The following is a 16,481-nucleotide window of genomic DNA, read 5'->3' as shown; positions in this document are numbered from 1 at the left end:
CTTCCTGGTACTCAGCACTCTATTGTCCCTCTAATCACTCTGACATCAATGCAAATGTATTTTTGAAAGTCTAATCAAACACTTCATGAGAGCCCATGAGCTCATGTTGGGCAACATTTCTACAGGCTATGCAATAGTGTGAGAAAACAGAGTGATGGCCTCTATTAAAAAGAGGAGGATCCCATCAGCTTTCTATAGGCTAGGCCTACTATATTTATTTCTCTACTTTCCTAATATTAAGCACATTGCTTATCTTTAAAACAGGAGTATAGCCTACCTGGCTGGCATGAAAATGTACCATGGGAAAAGCGTCCTCCATTCGCTATTTAAATGCATAGATGAATGAGACAGGTGCATGATAATGGTCCATTCTTAATTTTAAAAAATGAACACATATTATTTAGTATATGTAAAGACAAGATTCAATCAAGAATAGTCTGATGGGTGACAATATTATCACTTGTGAATGATGCCTGCATGTGCAGTAAGGCTAATCATAGTCCCACACCTCATGTAGCCTAGCCCATAGGCCTATATGTTTTAATAGGGTTTGTATCACAACTAAAGTGGCCAAATAACTTCTTAAAATGAAGCACATTAATCCTCTTTACAACGGGGTGTAGAGCCTAACTGGCATACATGAGCAGCGGGTGAGTTTCAAGTTTGGGGAAGATCATTTTCACCATAGAAATGCACCTTTATAATAAAAGCATTACATGCATAATTGCATTTACGGTCACTTTTGATAATGGTGTTTTTCCCGCTAATTGATTGCATTTTGGAACATTCAAGCGTATAGCCTACTACCATGTGTGCACTGCTGTGCTTATAATGGGAAGAAACAGCCTAATAGTCTATCAACATTTTAAGCTAAACGTTCTGATCTGTTGCATCAGCCTCATTGCTTTTAATTATTTTTTTTTTTTTATGCTATTGGTTGTATTAATTTGGGATCTATCGAATCCCACAACTGTCCCAGATTATGTTTGGAATATTTATTTCTCGAACAGAATAGGTCAACTTCTGTACTATGGGGGATAGTAGATTGACAGGCTAGTGCTTTTGCTGTTCGTTAGGCCGACTCATCTTGTTGGCTGACGAAAAGTAAATGTGGACAGTTCTTCCAATATCTTCAATATATTCGGAATTGAGAGAACCATGTGAGTGAGAGGTGCTTCGGAGCGCGCAGCAGGGAGAAGGGAATTATAATTATTATATTCAGCCAAAGGGCACAACGGCCGCAAAAGGCATGGATTTTTTAGGGGGCATTACGGCCACACAAAGGGGATGCCGCCGGGAAATTCGAGGCATTATCAAGTGCTTGTCAAATTGTGAATGAGAGACTGATGAAGTGTGTGCAGCCTGCGCAAAAAAACAAAGCAGAGCTCATGCCTTTCATGCAACTTTTTTCCAAATCATAATTTGAGTCGCATCGTGCAGCCTTAGAATGTATTAAAAATCAAAACATATAGCCCAACGTTTGTATCACAACTACAGTTGCATGAATTACTCTAAATGAAGCCTATAGGAGGACCTGTTTCTTTGTTAACCGCTCAACACAGAATAGCTGCATGTCCACACTCCCATCAAATCATTTGGAGAAAATATCCTTTCTATTTTATTCAGCTTTGTTCAATTGTATTCTTCATATTATAAAATAATATAAAAATAATGCCATGGAATTCTAAGCAAATCTTGTCTTCTAAATGAACTAGTGTAGCCCACAGCCATATGGCACAGCCAGATCAGGACCTAACATAAGGACAACTCAGAGTATGCTATTCTGTTCTTCTGAAATAGACTACATTTTCTTCATATCATGTTTCTTTAGACCGGTCTAAAATAAATAATGGATTTATTGTGATGGTGTAGACTATATTACATGGATTTATTAGACTTTTTTTTAAATGTAGATGTTCCAAAGGTCTGCATCAGTGGCTTGTAGGCTATGGGTGGAAGCCAGGAGATGCTAAATGTCTTTATGTTAATTAACGGTCAATTACCGTGAGACCGGCAGTTATTTGCTTGACAATCACCGGCTGACAACATTTCATGACCACCACAGCCCAATGCAGTCAAAAAAGTGATTTTCCGGGGTTTTATATATATACAGTATTTATATACCATGAGGTTGGAATAATACTGTGAAAACGTGAAAAGAGCGGTTTGAAAAGACTGCCTGAAAATTCAGCCCGTTTTGGTGGGACGGAGTTTTGGGTAAATTAGTTCATAGACCAATAAGAAAGAGTTCCAAACCTCTCAGCCAATAACAGCCAGTTTTTATTTTTCCCCTCCCCACTCAGATCAATTCCAGACAGTCCTAGCTAAATTCTTGCTTGAGAAATTACTATTTGCTATGAAGCTATTTTCACTTAATTGTTACCCAGAAATGATTTGATATTAAGATAGAAACAGCTGGATTGGACCTTTAAATAGTTAATCATTTACTTCATCTTGTTGTTAGGTAGCTTCTGCACTGGATGGAGGGATGGATAGAGGGATGGATGGATGGATAGATAGAGGGATGGATGTGAACACTCAGTCTGTGAATGACACTTGTCAATCTCTGAAGGAATTGCACTTTGTCTGTCTGTCAGTCTGCAGCTAGCCGTCTGTCATGCAGTCTCTGGGTCCGGTTCTGACTGGATCAAAGTTGGATCAGACCGCTCGTCATTCTTTGATCTGCAGAGAAAATACACAAAACCAAGACTAGGTTAAAACATTGAACTTTAAAGTTTATGGCAACCATATCCTTCAGAACAGACAGATGAACTGCCTTTGGTGACCCCTGTTCTACTGTCTGCTCAGATGTAACATTATGGGTGAATCCCAAACAGCACCCTATTCCCTATATAGTGCACTACTTTAGACCAGAGAATGACACCCTATTCCCTATGTAGTGCACTACTTTAGACCAGAGAATGGCACCCTATTCCCTATATAGTGCACTACTTTAGACCAGAGAATGGCACCCTATTCCCTATGTAGTGCACTACTTTAGACCAGAGAATGGCACCCTATTCCCTATATAGTGCACTACTTTAGACCAGAGAATGGCACCCTATTCCCTATATAGTGCACTACTTTAGACCAGAGAATGGCACCCTATTCCCTATATAGTGCACTACTTTAGATCAGAGAATGGCACGCTATTCCCTATATAGTGCACTACTTTAGACCAGAGAATGGCACCCTATTCCCTATATAGTGCACTACTTTAGACCAGAGAATGGCCCCCTATTCCCTATATAGTGCACTACTTTAGACCAGAGAATGGCCCCCTATTCCCTATATAGTGCACTACTTTAGACCAGAGAATGGTACCCTATTCCCTATATAGTGCACTACTTTAGACCAGAGAATGGCACCCTATTCCCTATATAGTGCACTACTTTAGACCAGAGAATGGTACCCTATTCCCTATATAGTGCACTACTTTAGACCAGAGAATGGCACCCTATTCCCTATATAGTGCACTACTTTAGACCAGAGAATGGCACCCTATTCCCTATATAGTGCACTACTTTAGACCAGAGAATGGCACCCTATTCCCTATGTAGTGCACTACTTTAGACCAGAGAATGGCACCCTATTCCCTATATAGTACACTACTTTAGACCAGAGAATGGCACCCTATTCCCTATATAGTGCACTACTTTAGACCAGAGAATGGCACCCTATTCCCTATATAGTGCACTACTTTAGACCAGAGAATGGCACCCTATTCCCTATATAGTGCACTACTTTAGACCAGAGAATGTCACCCTATTCCCTATATAGTGCACTACTTTAGACCAGAGAATGGCACCCTATTCCCTATATAGTGCACTACTTTAGACCAGAGAATGTCACCCTATTCCCTATATAGTGCACTACTTTAGACCAGAGAATGGCACCCTATTCCCTATATAGTGCACTACTTTAGACCAGAGAATGGCACCCTATTCCCTATATAGTGCACTACTTTAGACCAGAGAATGGCACCCTATTCCCTATATAGTGCACTACTTTAGACCAGAGAATGGCACCCTATTCCCTATATAGTGCACTACTTTAGACCAGAGAATGGCATCCTATTCGCTATATAGTGCACTACTTTAGACCAGAGAAAGGCACCCTATTCCCTATATAGTGCACTACTTTAGACCAGGGCCCATAAGGAACAGGTCTCTGACACGATATAGGGAACAGGGGGCCGTTTGGGACAATGTAGATATATTTTCCTCTGCTAGGAAGAGGAGAAGGCCAGAGCCCGGTTACCTCGGTGACGACCCCGGCGGCGATGGTTGACCCTACGTATCTCAGCATGAAGCGTCCCAGCTCCTTGAAGTCCTTATAGAGCTCCAACGCCACAGGCCTCTGGGTCTGGATCTCCACCACCGCGTTCATACCCTTACCCAGACACCTACACAACGTTAAACAAACATTTACACAACATTCATATTCTTTCCCAACACTAGGGGTGTAACGGTTCACCAAACCCACAGTTCGGTACGTATTGCAGTTTTGGGGTCACGGTTCGGTTTCGGTACGTCGGGAAAATTAAAATGCCATTCACAAAGTTCAGCATTCACAATGTTCCTGGCATTTTCTGTTGTGACAGGATTGTTATGTTGGGTCTCAAGTTTCCACTCTGACGCTGTGTTTGTAACCATGTGGGAGGTGGAAATGTACCAGTTGTGAAGTCGTAAATACCAGTTGGATGCGTTCACGTGATTTGAACTCGTTGAGAAAACGCCAATTGACTAATGTCAACCATAAACTAAAAGAACAGCGATCATGCTCGTAAACAAATTATAGAGTTCAAAAATAGGATTGCTTTATATAAATGTTTTTAACTGCCGAAAATGCTGTTATAGAGGCCATTTCCTTAGTAGGTGACAGAGGTCACCATGTGGGAGAAGTGGGAGCTCAAGGAGAAGAGGAGTTTAGTAATTACCAGTTGGAGGCCATTCAAATAGATTTTTCCCAGTCGTATGTGGCAAATCCCCACTTGGTTATGAACGCGCCATGTCTCCTTCAGTGCCAGATGAGCACTTGTGACTCTCATAAAAAGGGGCGTGTCGGTACATCTTCGGGGTAATGTGATGGGCTGTCACTGTTAAGTACAGCGCCCTCAGAAAGTGTTCATACCCCCTTGACTTGTTCCACATTTTTGTTGTGTTACAGCCTGAATTCAAAATTGATTACATTTATTTTTTTTCTCTAACCCATCTACACACAATACCCCATAATGAAAAAGTGAAAATGTTTTTAGAAATGTTTGCAAATTTATTGAAAATGAAATACAGAAATCTCTCATTCACCTACAGTTGAAGTCGGAAGTTTACATACACCTTAGCCAAATACATTTAAACTCAGTTTTTCACAATTCCTGACCTTTAATCCTAGTAAAAATTCCCTGTCTTAGGTCAGTTAGGATCACCACTTTATTTTAAGAATGTGAAATGTCAGAATAATAGTAGAGAGAATGATTTATTTCAGCTTTTATTTCTTTCATCACATTCCCAGTGGGTCAGAAGTTTACATACACTCAATTAGTATTTGGTAGCATTGCCTTTAAATTGTTTAACTTGGGTCAAACGTTTCGGGTAGCCTTCCACAAGCTTTCCACAATAAGTTGGGTGAATTTTGTCCCATTCCTCCTGACAGAGCTGGTGTAACTGAGTCAGGTTTGTAGGCCTCCTTGCTCGCACACGCTTTTTCAGTTCTGCCCACAAATTTCTATAGGATTGTGATGGCCACTCCAATACCTTGACTTTGTTGTCCTTAAGCCATTTTGCCACAACTTTGGAAGTGTGCTTGGGGTCATTGTCCATTTGGAAGACCCATTTGCGACCAAGCTTTAACTTCCTGACTGATGTCTTGAGCTGTTGCTTCAATATATCTACATAATTTTCCTTCCTCATGATGCCATCTATTTTGTGAAGTGCACCAGTCCCTCCTGCAGCAAAGCACCCCCACAGCATGATGCTGCCACCCCCGTGCTTTATGGTTGGGATGGTGTTCTTCGGCTTGCAATCATCCCCCTTTTTCCTCCAAACATAACGATGGTCATTATGGCCAAACAGTTCTATTTTGGTTTCATCAGACCAGACGACATTTCTCCAAAAAGTATGATCTTTGTCCCCATGTGCAGTTGCAAACCGTAGTCTGGCTTTTTTATGGTGGTTTTGGAGCAGTGGCTTCTTCCTTGCTGAGCGGCCTTTCAGGTTATGTCGATATAGGACTCGTTTTACTGTGGATATAGATACTTTTGTACCCGTTTCCTCCAGCATCTTCACAAGGTTCTTTGCTGTTGTTCTGGGATTGATTTGCACTTTTCGCACCAAAGTACATTAATCTCTAAGAGACAGAACACGTCTCCTTCCTGAGCGGTATGGCGGCTGCGTGGTCCCATGGTGTTTATACTTGCGTACTATTGTTTGTACAGATGGACGTGGTACCTTCAGGCGTTTGGAAATTGCTCCCAAGAATAAACCAGACTTGTGGAGGTCTACAATTTTTTTTTCCTGAGGTCTTGGCTGATTTCTTTTGATTTTCCCATGATGTCAAGCAAAGAGGCACTGAGTTTGAAGGTAGGCCTTGAAATACATCCACAGGTACTCCTCCAATTAACTCAAATGATGTCAATTAGCCTATCAGAAGCTTCTAAAGCCATGACATCATTTTCTGGAATTTTCCAAGCTGTTTAAAGGCACAGTCAACTTAGTGTATGTAAACTTCTGACCCACTGGAATTGTGATACAGTGAATTATAAGTGAAATAATATGTCTGTAAACAATTGTTGGAAAAATTACTTGTGTTATGCACAAAGTAGATGTCCTAACTGACTTGCCAAAACTATAGTTTGTTAACACAAACTTTGTGGAGTGGTTGAAAAACGAGTTTAAATGACTCCAACCTAAGTGTATGCAAACTTCCGACTTCAACTGTAAGTATTCACACTCGAGTCAATACTTTGTAGAATCACCTTTGGTTATCGCCATTACAGCTGTGAATCTTTCTGGGTAAGTCTCTAAGAGCATTTGGATTGTGCAACATTTGTCCATTATTCTTTTCAAAATTCTTCAAGCTCTTGTCAAATTGGTTGTTGATCGTTTCCATTTTCAGGTCTTGCCATAGATTTTCAAGTAGATTTAAGTCAAAACTGTTACTCGGCCACTCAGGAACATTCACTGTCATCTTGGTAAGCAGCTCCAGTGTAGATTCGGCCTTGTTTTAGGTTATTGTCCTGCTGAAAGGTCAATTCATCTCCTGGAAACCGACTGAACCAGGTTTTCCTCCAGGATTTTGCCTGTCCTATTATACTAAAAAAAACTCCCCAGTCCTTAATGATTACAAGCATACCCATAACATGATGCAGCCACCACTATGCTTAAAAATATGTAGAGTGGTACTCTGTAATGTGTTGTATTGGATTTGCCCCAAACATACTTTGAATTCAGGAGAAAGAGTTAATTGCTTTTCCACAGTTTTACTTTAGTGCCTTGTTGCAAACAGGATGCATGTTATGGAATATTTTTTATTCTGTACAGGCTTCCTTCTTTTCACTCTGTCAATTAGGTTAGTATTGTGAAGTAACTACAATGTTGTTGATTCATCCTCAGTTTTCTCATTTCACAGCCATTAAACTCTGTAAGAGTTTTAAAGTCACCATTGGCCTCAGTGAACTCCCTGAGCAGTTTCCTTCCTCTCTGGCAACTGAATAAGGAAGGAAGCCTGTATCTTTGTAGTGACTGGGTGTATTGATACACCATTCAAAGTGTAATTAATAACTTCACCATGCTCAAAGGGATATTCAATGTCTGCTTTTTTTTTTTTTACCCATCTACCAATAGGTGCCCTTCTTTGCGAGGCTTTGGAAAACCTCCCTGGTCTTTGTGGTTGAATCTGTGTTTGAAATTCACTGCTCGACTGAGGGACCTTACAGATAATTGTATGTGTGGGGTACAGAGATGAGGTAGTCATTCAAAAATCATGTTAAACACTATTATTGCACACAGAGTAAGTTCATTTAACTTATTATGTGACCTGTTAAGCACATTTTTACTCCTGAACGTATTTAGGCTTGCCATAACAAAGGGGTTGAATACTTATTGACTCAAAGACATTTCAGCTTTTCATTTTAATTAATTTGGAAAAACATAATTCCACTTTGACATTATGGGGTATTGTGTTTAGGCCAGTGACAAACAAATCAAAATGTAATACATTTTAAATTCAGGCTGTAACACAACAGAATTTAGAAAAAGTCAAGGGGTGTGAATACTTGACTTTTTCCAAATTGTGTTACGTTACAGCCTTATTCTAAAATGGATTAAATATATTTTTTTCTTCATTAATCTACACACAATACCCCATAACGACACATTTTTGCAAATGTATATAAAAACAAACAACTGAAATATCACATTGACATAATTATTCAGACCCTTTACTCAGTACTTTGTTGAAGCACCTTTGGCAGCGATTACAGCCTCGAGTTTTCTTGGGTATGACGCTACAAGCTTGGCACACCTGTATTTGGGGAGTTTCTCCCATTCTTCTCTGCAGATCCTCTCAAGCTCTGTCAGGTTGGATGGGGAGCGTTGCTGCACAGCTATTTTCAGGTCTCTCCAGAGATGTTAGATCGGGTTCAAATCCGGACTCTGGCTGGGCCACTCAAGGACATTCATTCAGAGACTTGTCCCGAAGCCACTCCTGCGTTGTCTTGGCTGTGTGCTTAGGGTTGTTGTCCTGTTGGAAGGTGAACCTTCACCCCAGTCTGAGGTCCTGAGCGTTCTGGAGCAGGTTTTCATCATGGATCTCTCTGTACTTTGCTCCGTTCATCTTTCCCTCGATCCTGACTAGTCTCCCAGTCCCTGCCGCTGAAAAACATCCCACAGCATGATGCTGCCACCACCATGCTTCACCGTAGGGATGGTACCAGGTTTCCTCCAGACGTGACGCTTGGCATTCAGGCCAAAGAGCTCAATCTTGGTTTCATCAGACCAGAGAACCTTGTTTTTTATGGTCTGAGAGTCCTTTAGGTGCCTTTTGGCAAACTCCAAGCGGGCTGTCATGTGCCTTTTGCTGAGGAGCGGCTTCCGCCTGGCCACTCTACCATAAAGGCCTGATTGGCGGAGTGCTGCAGAGATGGTTGTCCTTCTGGAAGGTTCTCCAATCTCCACAGAGGAACTCTGGAGCTCTGTCAGTGACCATCGGGTTCTTGGTCACCTCCCTGACCAAGGCCCTTCTCTCCCGATTGCTCAGTTTTGCCGGGCGGCCAGCTCTAGGAAGAGTCTTGGTGGTTCCAAACTTCTTCCATTTAAGAATGATGGAGGCCACTGTGTTCTTTGGGACCTTCAATGCTGCAGACATTTTTTGGTACCCTTCCCCAGATCTGAGACTCGACACAATCCTGTCTCTGAGCTCTACGGACAATTCCTTGGACCTCATGGCTTGGTTTTTGCTCTGACATACACTGTCAAATGTGGGATCTTATATAGACAGGTGTGTGCTTTTCCAAATCACGTCCAATCAATTGAATTTACCACAGGTGGACTCCAATCAAGTTGTAGAAACAGCTCAAGGATGATCAATGGAAATAGGATGCACCGGAGCTCAATTTCACGTTTCATAACAAAGGGTCTGAATACTAATGTAAATAAGCTTTCTGTTTAAAAAAATAATAATTATGTACAAAAAATTTTACAAACCTGTTTTCGCTTTGTCACTATGGGGTATCGTGTGTAGATTGATGAGGATTGTATTTATTTAATCAATTTTAGAAAAAGGCTGTAATGTAACAATGTGGAAAAAAGGGAAGGGGTCTGAATACTTTCCGAATGCACTTCCCCTTCCTGTATGAAGGCTATAGTTCATGGTTATCCGAACACACTACCTAACTTTGCTGAAATGGGTACAAGAGAGAAGTTCGCAACGTTGCTCGAGCAATTTGACGAGGTGCTGAAACCCCCTATATTCTCAACCACCGAGAGGGTGCATACCCTTTAAACAAGACAGTAAAAAATATAACCATAGCCTACCTATCTCTCTTTGTAATTTATTTGGACCGGTCAGAATCAGCTGCCAAGGGCTGCTTGAATGCAGAGGGGAGACGTTGTGTTGTTTCTTCGTGTTTGATATACTGGGGTGATGAGGTGTTGGCAGCATAGGCTATTCTAGGCGAGGAAATACTGTCAACGTTTTCTCCACAACTCTGTCCATCGCCGTTGTAATCTACTGGGAAGCCAAAACGTTCCCAAACTGGAGATTTAAAACGTTGGATCCTCCGATTCTGGTTTACCGACCGCACCACTCACCATTGTACAGAACTAGTTCCAGCTTGCGCCTCACAAAAGGACAGTTTGAAAATGTGCCAGTTAAGATTAGAATCTTGATTATAAAAGTCTATTTGTTTTAACAGAATAGTCTGAAATGTTTTCAGCTCAGATTTACTCAAGAGGCAACGCAGCGTAGGCATAGCCTGTAGGCCTAGTGTTTTTAATTAATACATATATATTCAAGTATTCATTCGGGTTGACAGTGCGGACTGAACCGAGGTCCCTGTGCCGAACAGTTCGGTACGAACACGTGTACCGTTACACCCAAACACAACGTTAATGTAATGTTTACTGCATCACAACATTGAAGACATATTTCGGGACACTATCCTTGATCCTGAGACTGTATTAACTTTAAAAAGGTAGAGTCAGACATGCACAAAGTAAAATAGAAATCGGGCCGACTTCCTCAACAACAACAAAATGTGATGAGGCTCCACTTCCCTTCTGTTACGATCCCTTCCCCTTGGGGGCGGCAGGGAGCTTAGTGGGTAAGAGCGTTGTGCCAGTAACCGAAAGGTCGCTGGTTCTAATCCCCGAGCAGACTAGGTGAAAAATCTGTCGATGTGCCCTTAAGCAAGGCACTTAACCCTAATTGCTCCTGTAAGTCGCTCTGGATAAGAGCGTCTGCTAAATGACCAAAAAATAATAATAATAAAAAAAATACTCACTTTGGTTTCTTCTTGAGCACCTCTCCACTGCTCTTGTGAAGAACACTGACCAGCTTCCTAATAGTGGCCGGTTCACTGATCGTCTGGTAGTGTAACACAACCTACGCACACAAAACACACTTAGAACCACACTCTTAGAGCTGCGTAGAACAAACAGACTTAGAACCACACAAAACACACTCGACCACACACTGAACACAGACTGTGTGTGTGTGTGTGTGTGTGTGTGTACTCACGGGGAAGCCCTGTGTGATGGGGACCTCTATGTTGAAGAGCAGGACTCTGGCCCTGAAGCGGGAACACGCTCTGATTGGCTCCTTGATATCACAGAACACACAGCCCACACTGGAGGAGAGGAGAGATTATATACACTGAGTGGACAAAACATTAGGACTAGAGGTCAGGGGGTTAAGGTTAGAGTTTATGTTATATACTTACTTAATCTTGATGATGTCCATGCCAGTGACGGTCAAACTAACATGATCCCCTGCAGCTGCCCAGTCCAGAGGCTCATCATGGAGAGTGATACCTAGAGAGAGAGAGAGAGAGAGAGAGAGAGAGAGAGAGAGAGAGAGAGAGAGAGAGAGAGAGAGAGAGAGAGAGAGAGAGAGAGACAGAGAGAGAGAGAGAGAGAGAGAGAGAGAGAGAGAGAGAGAGAGAGACAGAGAGAGAGAGAGAGAGAGAGAGAGAGAGACAGAGAGAGAGAGAGACAGAGAGAGAGAAAGAAAGAGAGAGAGAGAGAGAGAGAGAGAGAAAGAGAGAGAGAGAGACAGAGACAGAGACAGAGACAGAGACAGAGACAGAGACAGAGACAGAGACAGAGACAGAGACAGAGACAGAGACAGAGACAGAGACAGAGACAGAGAGAGAGAGAGAGAGACAGAGAGAGAGAGAGAGAGAGAGAGAGAGAGAGAGAGAGAGAGAGAGAGAGAGAGAGAGAGAGAGAGAGAGAGAGAGAGAGAGAGAGAGAGAGAGAGAGAGAGAGACACAGAGAGAGAAACAGAGAGAGCAATAATGTGTTGTATGTCCACAAGGTGGCACTGGTGTATTATTGTGCTCAGACATTGAGAAACACACAGACACACAGAGACAGACACACAGAGACAGACACACAGAGACAGACACACAGAGACAGACACACAGAGACAGACACACAGAGACAGACACACAGAGACAGACACACAGAGACAGACACACAGAGACAGACACACAGAGACAGACACACAGAGACAGACACACAGACAGTACCTTTAACAGTGCATGTCTCATTGGGGGGCATGGCCAGAACTCTGTCTCCTGTCTGAATGTACCCCGCCTCGATCTTCCCTGTTACACAGAACCCTGAGCCCTGATCTAGAACCACAGAGAACAGGGTTAGAACACAGAACCCTGATCTTTAAAAAGAATATCAACAGCTGATCGAGCACAAAAAGCATATTTCTCTCCAATGTTGTGCACAAATTTGTTTCCATCACTGTTAGTGAGCATTTCTCCTTTGCCAAGATGATCCATCCACCTGACAGGTGTGGCATATCATGAAGCTGATTAAACAGCATGATCATTACACAGGTGCACCTTGTGCTGGGTACAATAAAAGGCCACTGTAAAATACAACACAATGCCACAGATGTCTCAAGTTGAGGGAGCGTGCAATTGACATGACTGCAGGAATGTCCAACAGAGCTGTTGCCAGAGAATTGAATGTTCAGTTCTCTGTCATAAGCCACCTCCAACGTCATTTTAGAGAATTTGGCAGTACATCCAACCAGCCTCACAACCACAGACCACATGTAACACCTGAGGAATTGTCTGAGGGGGGACCTTTTGTGGGGAAAAGCCCTTTTGTGGGGAAAAACTCATTCTGATTGACTGGGCCTGGCACCCCAGTGGGTGGGCCTATGCCCTCCCAGTCCCACCCATGGCTCCGCCCCTGCCCAGTCATCTGAAATCCATAGATTAGGGCCTAATTAATTTATTTCAATTGACCGATTTCCTTCTATGAACTGTAACTCAGTAAAATTGTTGTATGTTGCATTTATAATTTAGTTCAGTATAAGTTCTGTTAAGGTGTTCTAGAATGCATTCCGTTCCATCTGGGCTAGCGGTTAAGAACGTTGGGCCAGTAACCCAAAGGTCTCTGGTTCGAATCCCTGAAGTGACTAGGTGACAAACCTGTTGATGTACCCCTGAGCAAATCACTTAACCCTAATTGCTCCTGGAAGTCTCTCTGGAGAAGACATCTGCTAAATAATATGCCATTTAATATGCCATTTAGCAGACGCTTTTATCCAAAGCAACTTACAGTCATGCGTGCATACATTATTATTTTTTGTGTATGGGTGGTCCCGGGGATCGAACCCACTACCTTGGCGTTACAAGCGCCGTGCTCTACCAGCTGAGCTACAGAGGACCACTGTAAATGTCTCCTACTGGAAGTCTCTCTGGAGAAGACATCTGCTAAATGTCTCCTACTGGAAGTCTCTCTGGAGAAGACATCTGCTAAATGTCTCCTACTGGAAGTCTCTCTGGAGAAGACATCTGCTAAATGTCTCCTACTGGAAGTCTCTCTGGAGAAGACATCTGCTAAATGTCTCCTACTGGAAGTCTCTCTGGAGAAGACATCTGCTAAATGTCTCCTACTGAAGTCTCTCTGGAGAAGACATCTGCTAAATGTCTCCTACTGGAAGTCTCTCTGGAGAAGACATCTGCTAAATGTCTCCTACTGGAAGTCACTCTGGAGAAGACATCTGCTAAATGTCTCCCTACTGGAAGTCTCTCTGGAGAAGACATCTGCTAAATGTCTCCTACTGGAAGTCTCTCTGGAGAAGACATCTGCTAAATGTCTCCTACTGGAAGTCTCTCTGGAGAAGACATCTGCTAAATGTCTCCTACTGGAAGTCTCTCTGGAGAAGACATCTGCTAAATGTCTCCTACTGGAAGTCTCTCTGGAGAAGACATCTGCTAAATGTCTCCTACTGGAAGTCACTCTGGAGAAGACATCTGCTAAATGTCTCCTACTGTAAGTCTCTCTGGAGAAGACATCTGCTAAATGTCTCCTACTGTAAGTCTCTCTGGAGAAGACATCTGCTAAATGTCTCCTACTGGAAGTCTCTCTGGAGAAGACATCTGCTAAATGTCTCCTACTGGAAGTCTCTCTGGAGAAGACATCTGCTAAATGTCTCCTACTGGAAGTCTCTCTGGAGAAGACATCTGCTAAATGTCTCCTACTGGAAGTCACTCTGGAGAAGACATCTGCTAAATGTCTCCTACTGTAAGTCTTTTTGGAGAAGACATCTGCTAAATGTCTCCTACTGTAAGTCTCTCTGGAGAAGACATCTGCTAAATGTCTCCTACTGTAAGTCTCTCTGGAGAAGACATCTGCTAAATGTCTCCTACTGGAAGTCACTCTGGAGAAGACATCTGCTAAATGTCTCCTACTGTAAGTCTCTCTGGAGAAGACATCTGCTAAATGTCTCCTACTGGAGGTCTCTCTGGAGAAGACATCTGCTAAATGTCTCCTACTGTAAGTCACTCTGGAGAAGACATCTGCTAAATGACTCAAATATTAATGAGATATTTCTGTATTTCATTTTCAATAGATTTGCAAAAAAGTTAGGTACAGGATGAAACTAAGGAGAGGGCAGTTAGGCTACAGGAGATGAGCATCAGCGCTAACATTTTATGAGATTCATTTTACTTTATTTCATTCATTTTAGCAATGTAACTTACAAAATGAGTGCAGTTGTTCCCATAGCAACCATGTACTGTCTGTGTATCACTGACCCTGGATAAGCTAGCGACTGGGCTAAGTACAGCTAACCTTCTAGGTCAATAATATGCTGTTTTTTATTAACATTTTGTTGGCTTTATAAATCGTGACAGAAATGTAACTAGCTAGTAGCTAGCTAGTTAGTTATACCTAAGTAGCTTACAAGGTCAGCTGACTTTTCTCAAAACGAACCTCGTTGTGGCTAGCCTTTACAGACAAATATCACTTCAGAAACGTCTAATTAAAAATATTGATATGGCCAACATTGTAGAACATTTCTCTCCTCTTGATGTAGCTTTAGGTCATCTCGAAAAATAGCAGAGAAATGCTGAAAAAAAAACAGTTCTAAAATGTTTTGGTCACCAGGTGCTTGTTTTGTTAAAATGTTTTGTCCTCACGCACTGCAGCTCCTACGGCACTAATCTGGTGAGCCCCTTTGGACCTCCGCCCAAGCAAGGTGTTTGATTGGTTTGACGTGTTGTGAGGAGTCACTGATTTCCTCCAGGTTCCGACCCCTCTTCAGAGGATTCCGCCATGGAACTTCCCCGGGCTTCCCGTTTCAGGGAATCCCTTGTTCACCACGAGGCTAGTTTCTCTGTAATGTGTCTGTATCTCTGTATCTCTGTAATGTGTCTGTGTCTCTGTAATGTGTGTGTGTGTCTCTGTAATGTGTCTGTATCTCTGTAATGTGTCTGTGTCTCTGTAATGTGTCTGTGTCTCTGTAATGTGTCTGTGTCTCTGTAATGTGTCTGTGTCTCTGTAATGTGTCTGTGTCTCTGTAATGTGTCTGTGTCTCTGGAATGTGTCTGTGTCTCTGGAATGTGTCTGTGTCTCTGGAATGTGTCTGTGTCTCTGTAATGTGTCTGTGTCTCTGTAATGTGTCTGTGTCTCTGTAATGTGTCTGTGTCTCTGTAATGTGTCTGTGTCTCTGTAATGTGTCTGTGTCTCTGTAATGTGTCTGTATCTCTGTAATGTGTCTGTATCTCTGTAATGTGTCTGTGTCTCTGTAATGTGTCTGTATCTCTGTAATGTGTCTCTGTAATGTGTCTGTGTCTCTGTAATGTGTCTGTGTCTCTGTAATGTGTCTGTGTCTCTGTAATGTGTCTGTGTCTCTGTAATGTGTCTGTGTCTCTGTAATGTGTCTGTGTCTCTGTAATGTGTCTGTGTCTCTGTAATGTGTCTCTGTAATGTGTCTGTGTCTCTGTAATGTGTCTGTGTCTCTGTAATGTGTCTGTGTCTCTAATGTGTCTGTGTCTCTAATGTGTCTGTGTCTCTAATGTGTCTGTGTCTCTAATGTGTCTGTGTCTCTAATGTGTCTGTGTCTCTGTAATGTGTCTGTGTCTCTGTAATGTGTCTGTGTCTCTGTAATGTGTCTGTGTCTCTGTAATGTGTCTGTGTCTCTGTAATGTGTCTGTGCTCTGTAATGTGTCTGTGTCTCTGTAATGTGTCTGTGTCTCTGTAATGTGTCTGTGTCTCTGTAATGTGTCTGTGTCTCTGTAATGTGTCTGTGTCTCTGTAATGTGTCTGTGTCTCTGTAATGTGTCTGTGTCTCTGTAATGTGTCTGTGTCTCTGTAATGTGTCTGTGTCTCTGTAATGTGTCTGTGTCTCTATTGTGTCTGTGTCTCTGTAATGTGTCTGTGTCTCTGTAATGTGTCTGTGTCTCTGTAATGTGTCTCTGTAATGTGTCTGTGTCTCTGTAATGTGTCTGTGTC

At 42.3% G+C, this 16,481-nt stretch overlaps 1 protein-coding gene across 1 annotated transcript in view; it reads right to left on the bottom strand.

Moving 5' to 3' along the window:
• Positions 1–2,262: 2,262 nt before the first annotated feature.
• The window catches only part of LOC121555445 (HBS1-like protein), an 84,272-nt gene continuing 70,053 nt past the window's right edge, over positions 2,263–16,481 (bottom strand). The window contains exons 13-18 of the mRNA XM_041869293.2: positions 12,248–12,352; positions 11,438–11,528; positions 11,236–11,344; positions 11,000–11,100; positions 4,261–4,405; positions 2,263–2,682 (exon numbers count right to left, since the gene is read on the bottom strand). Coding sequence (XP_041725227.2) covers positions 2,671–2,682; positions 4,261–4,405; positions 11,000–11,100; positions 11,236–11,344; positions 11,438–11,528; positions 12,248–12,352 — 563 coding nt within the window. The 3' untranslated portion in view covers positions 2,263–2,670. The remainder of the gene's footprint in view (positions 2,683–4,260; positions 4,406–10,999; positions 11,101–11,235; positions 11,345–11,437; positions 11,529–12,247; positions 12,353–16,481) is intronic.

This window comes from Coregonus clupeaformis, unplaced genomic scaffold (assembly GCF_020615455.1).
Source record: "Coregonus clupeaformis isolate EN_2021a unplaced genomic scaffold, ASM2061545v1 scaf0299, whole genome shotgun sequence".
Classification (NCBI taxonomy): Eukaryota; Metazoa; Chordata; class Actinopteri; order Salmoniformes; family Salmonidae; genus Coregonus; species Coregonus clupeaformis.
This window is presented reverse-complemented; position numbering and strand designations above follow the sequence as displayed.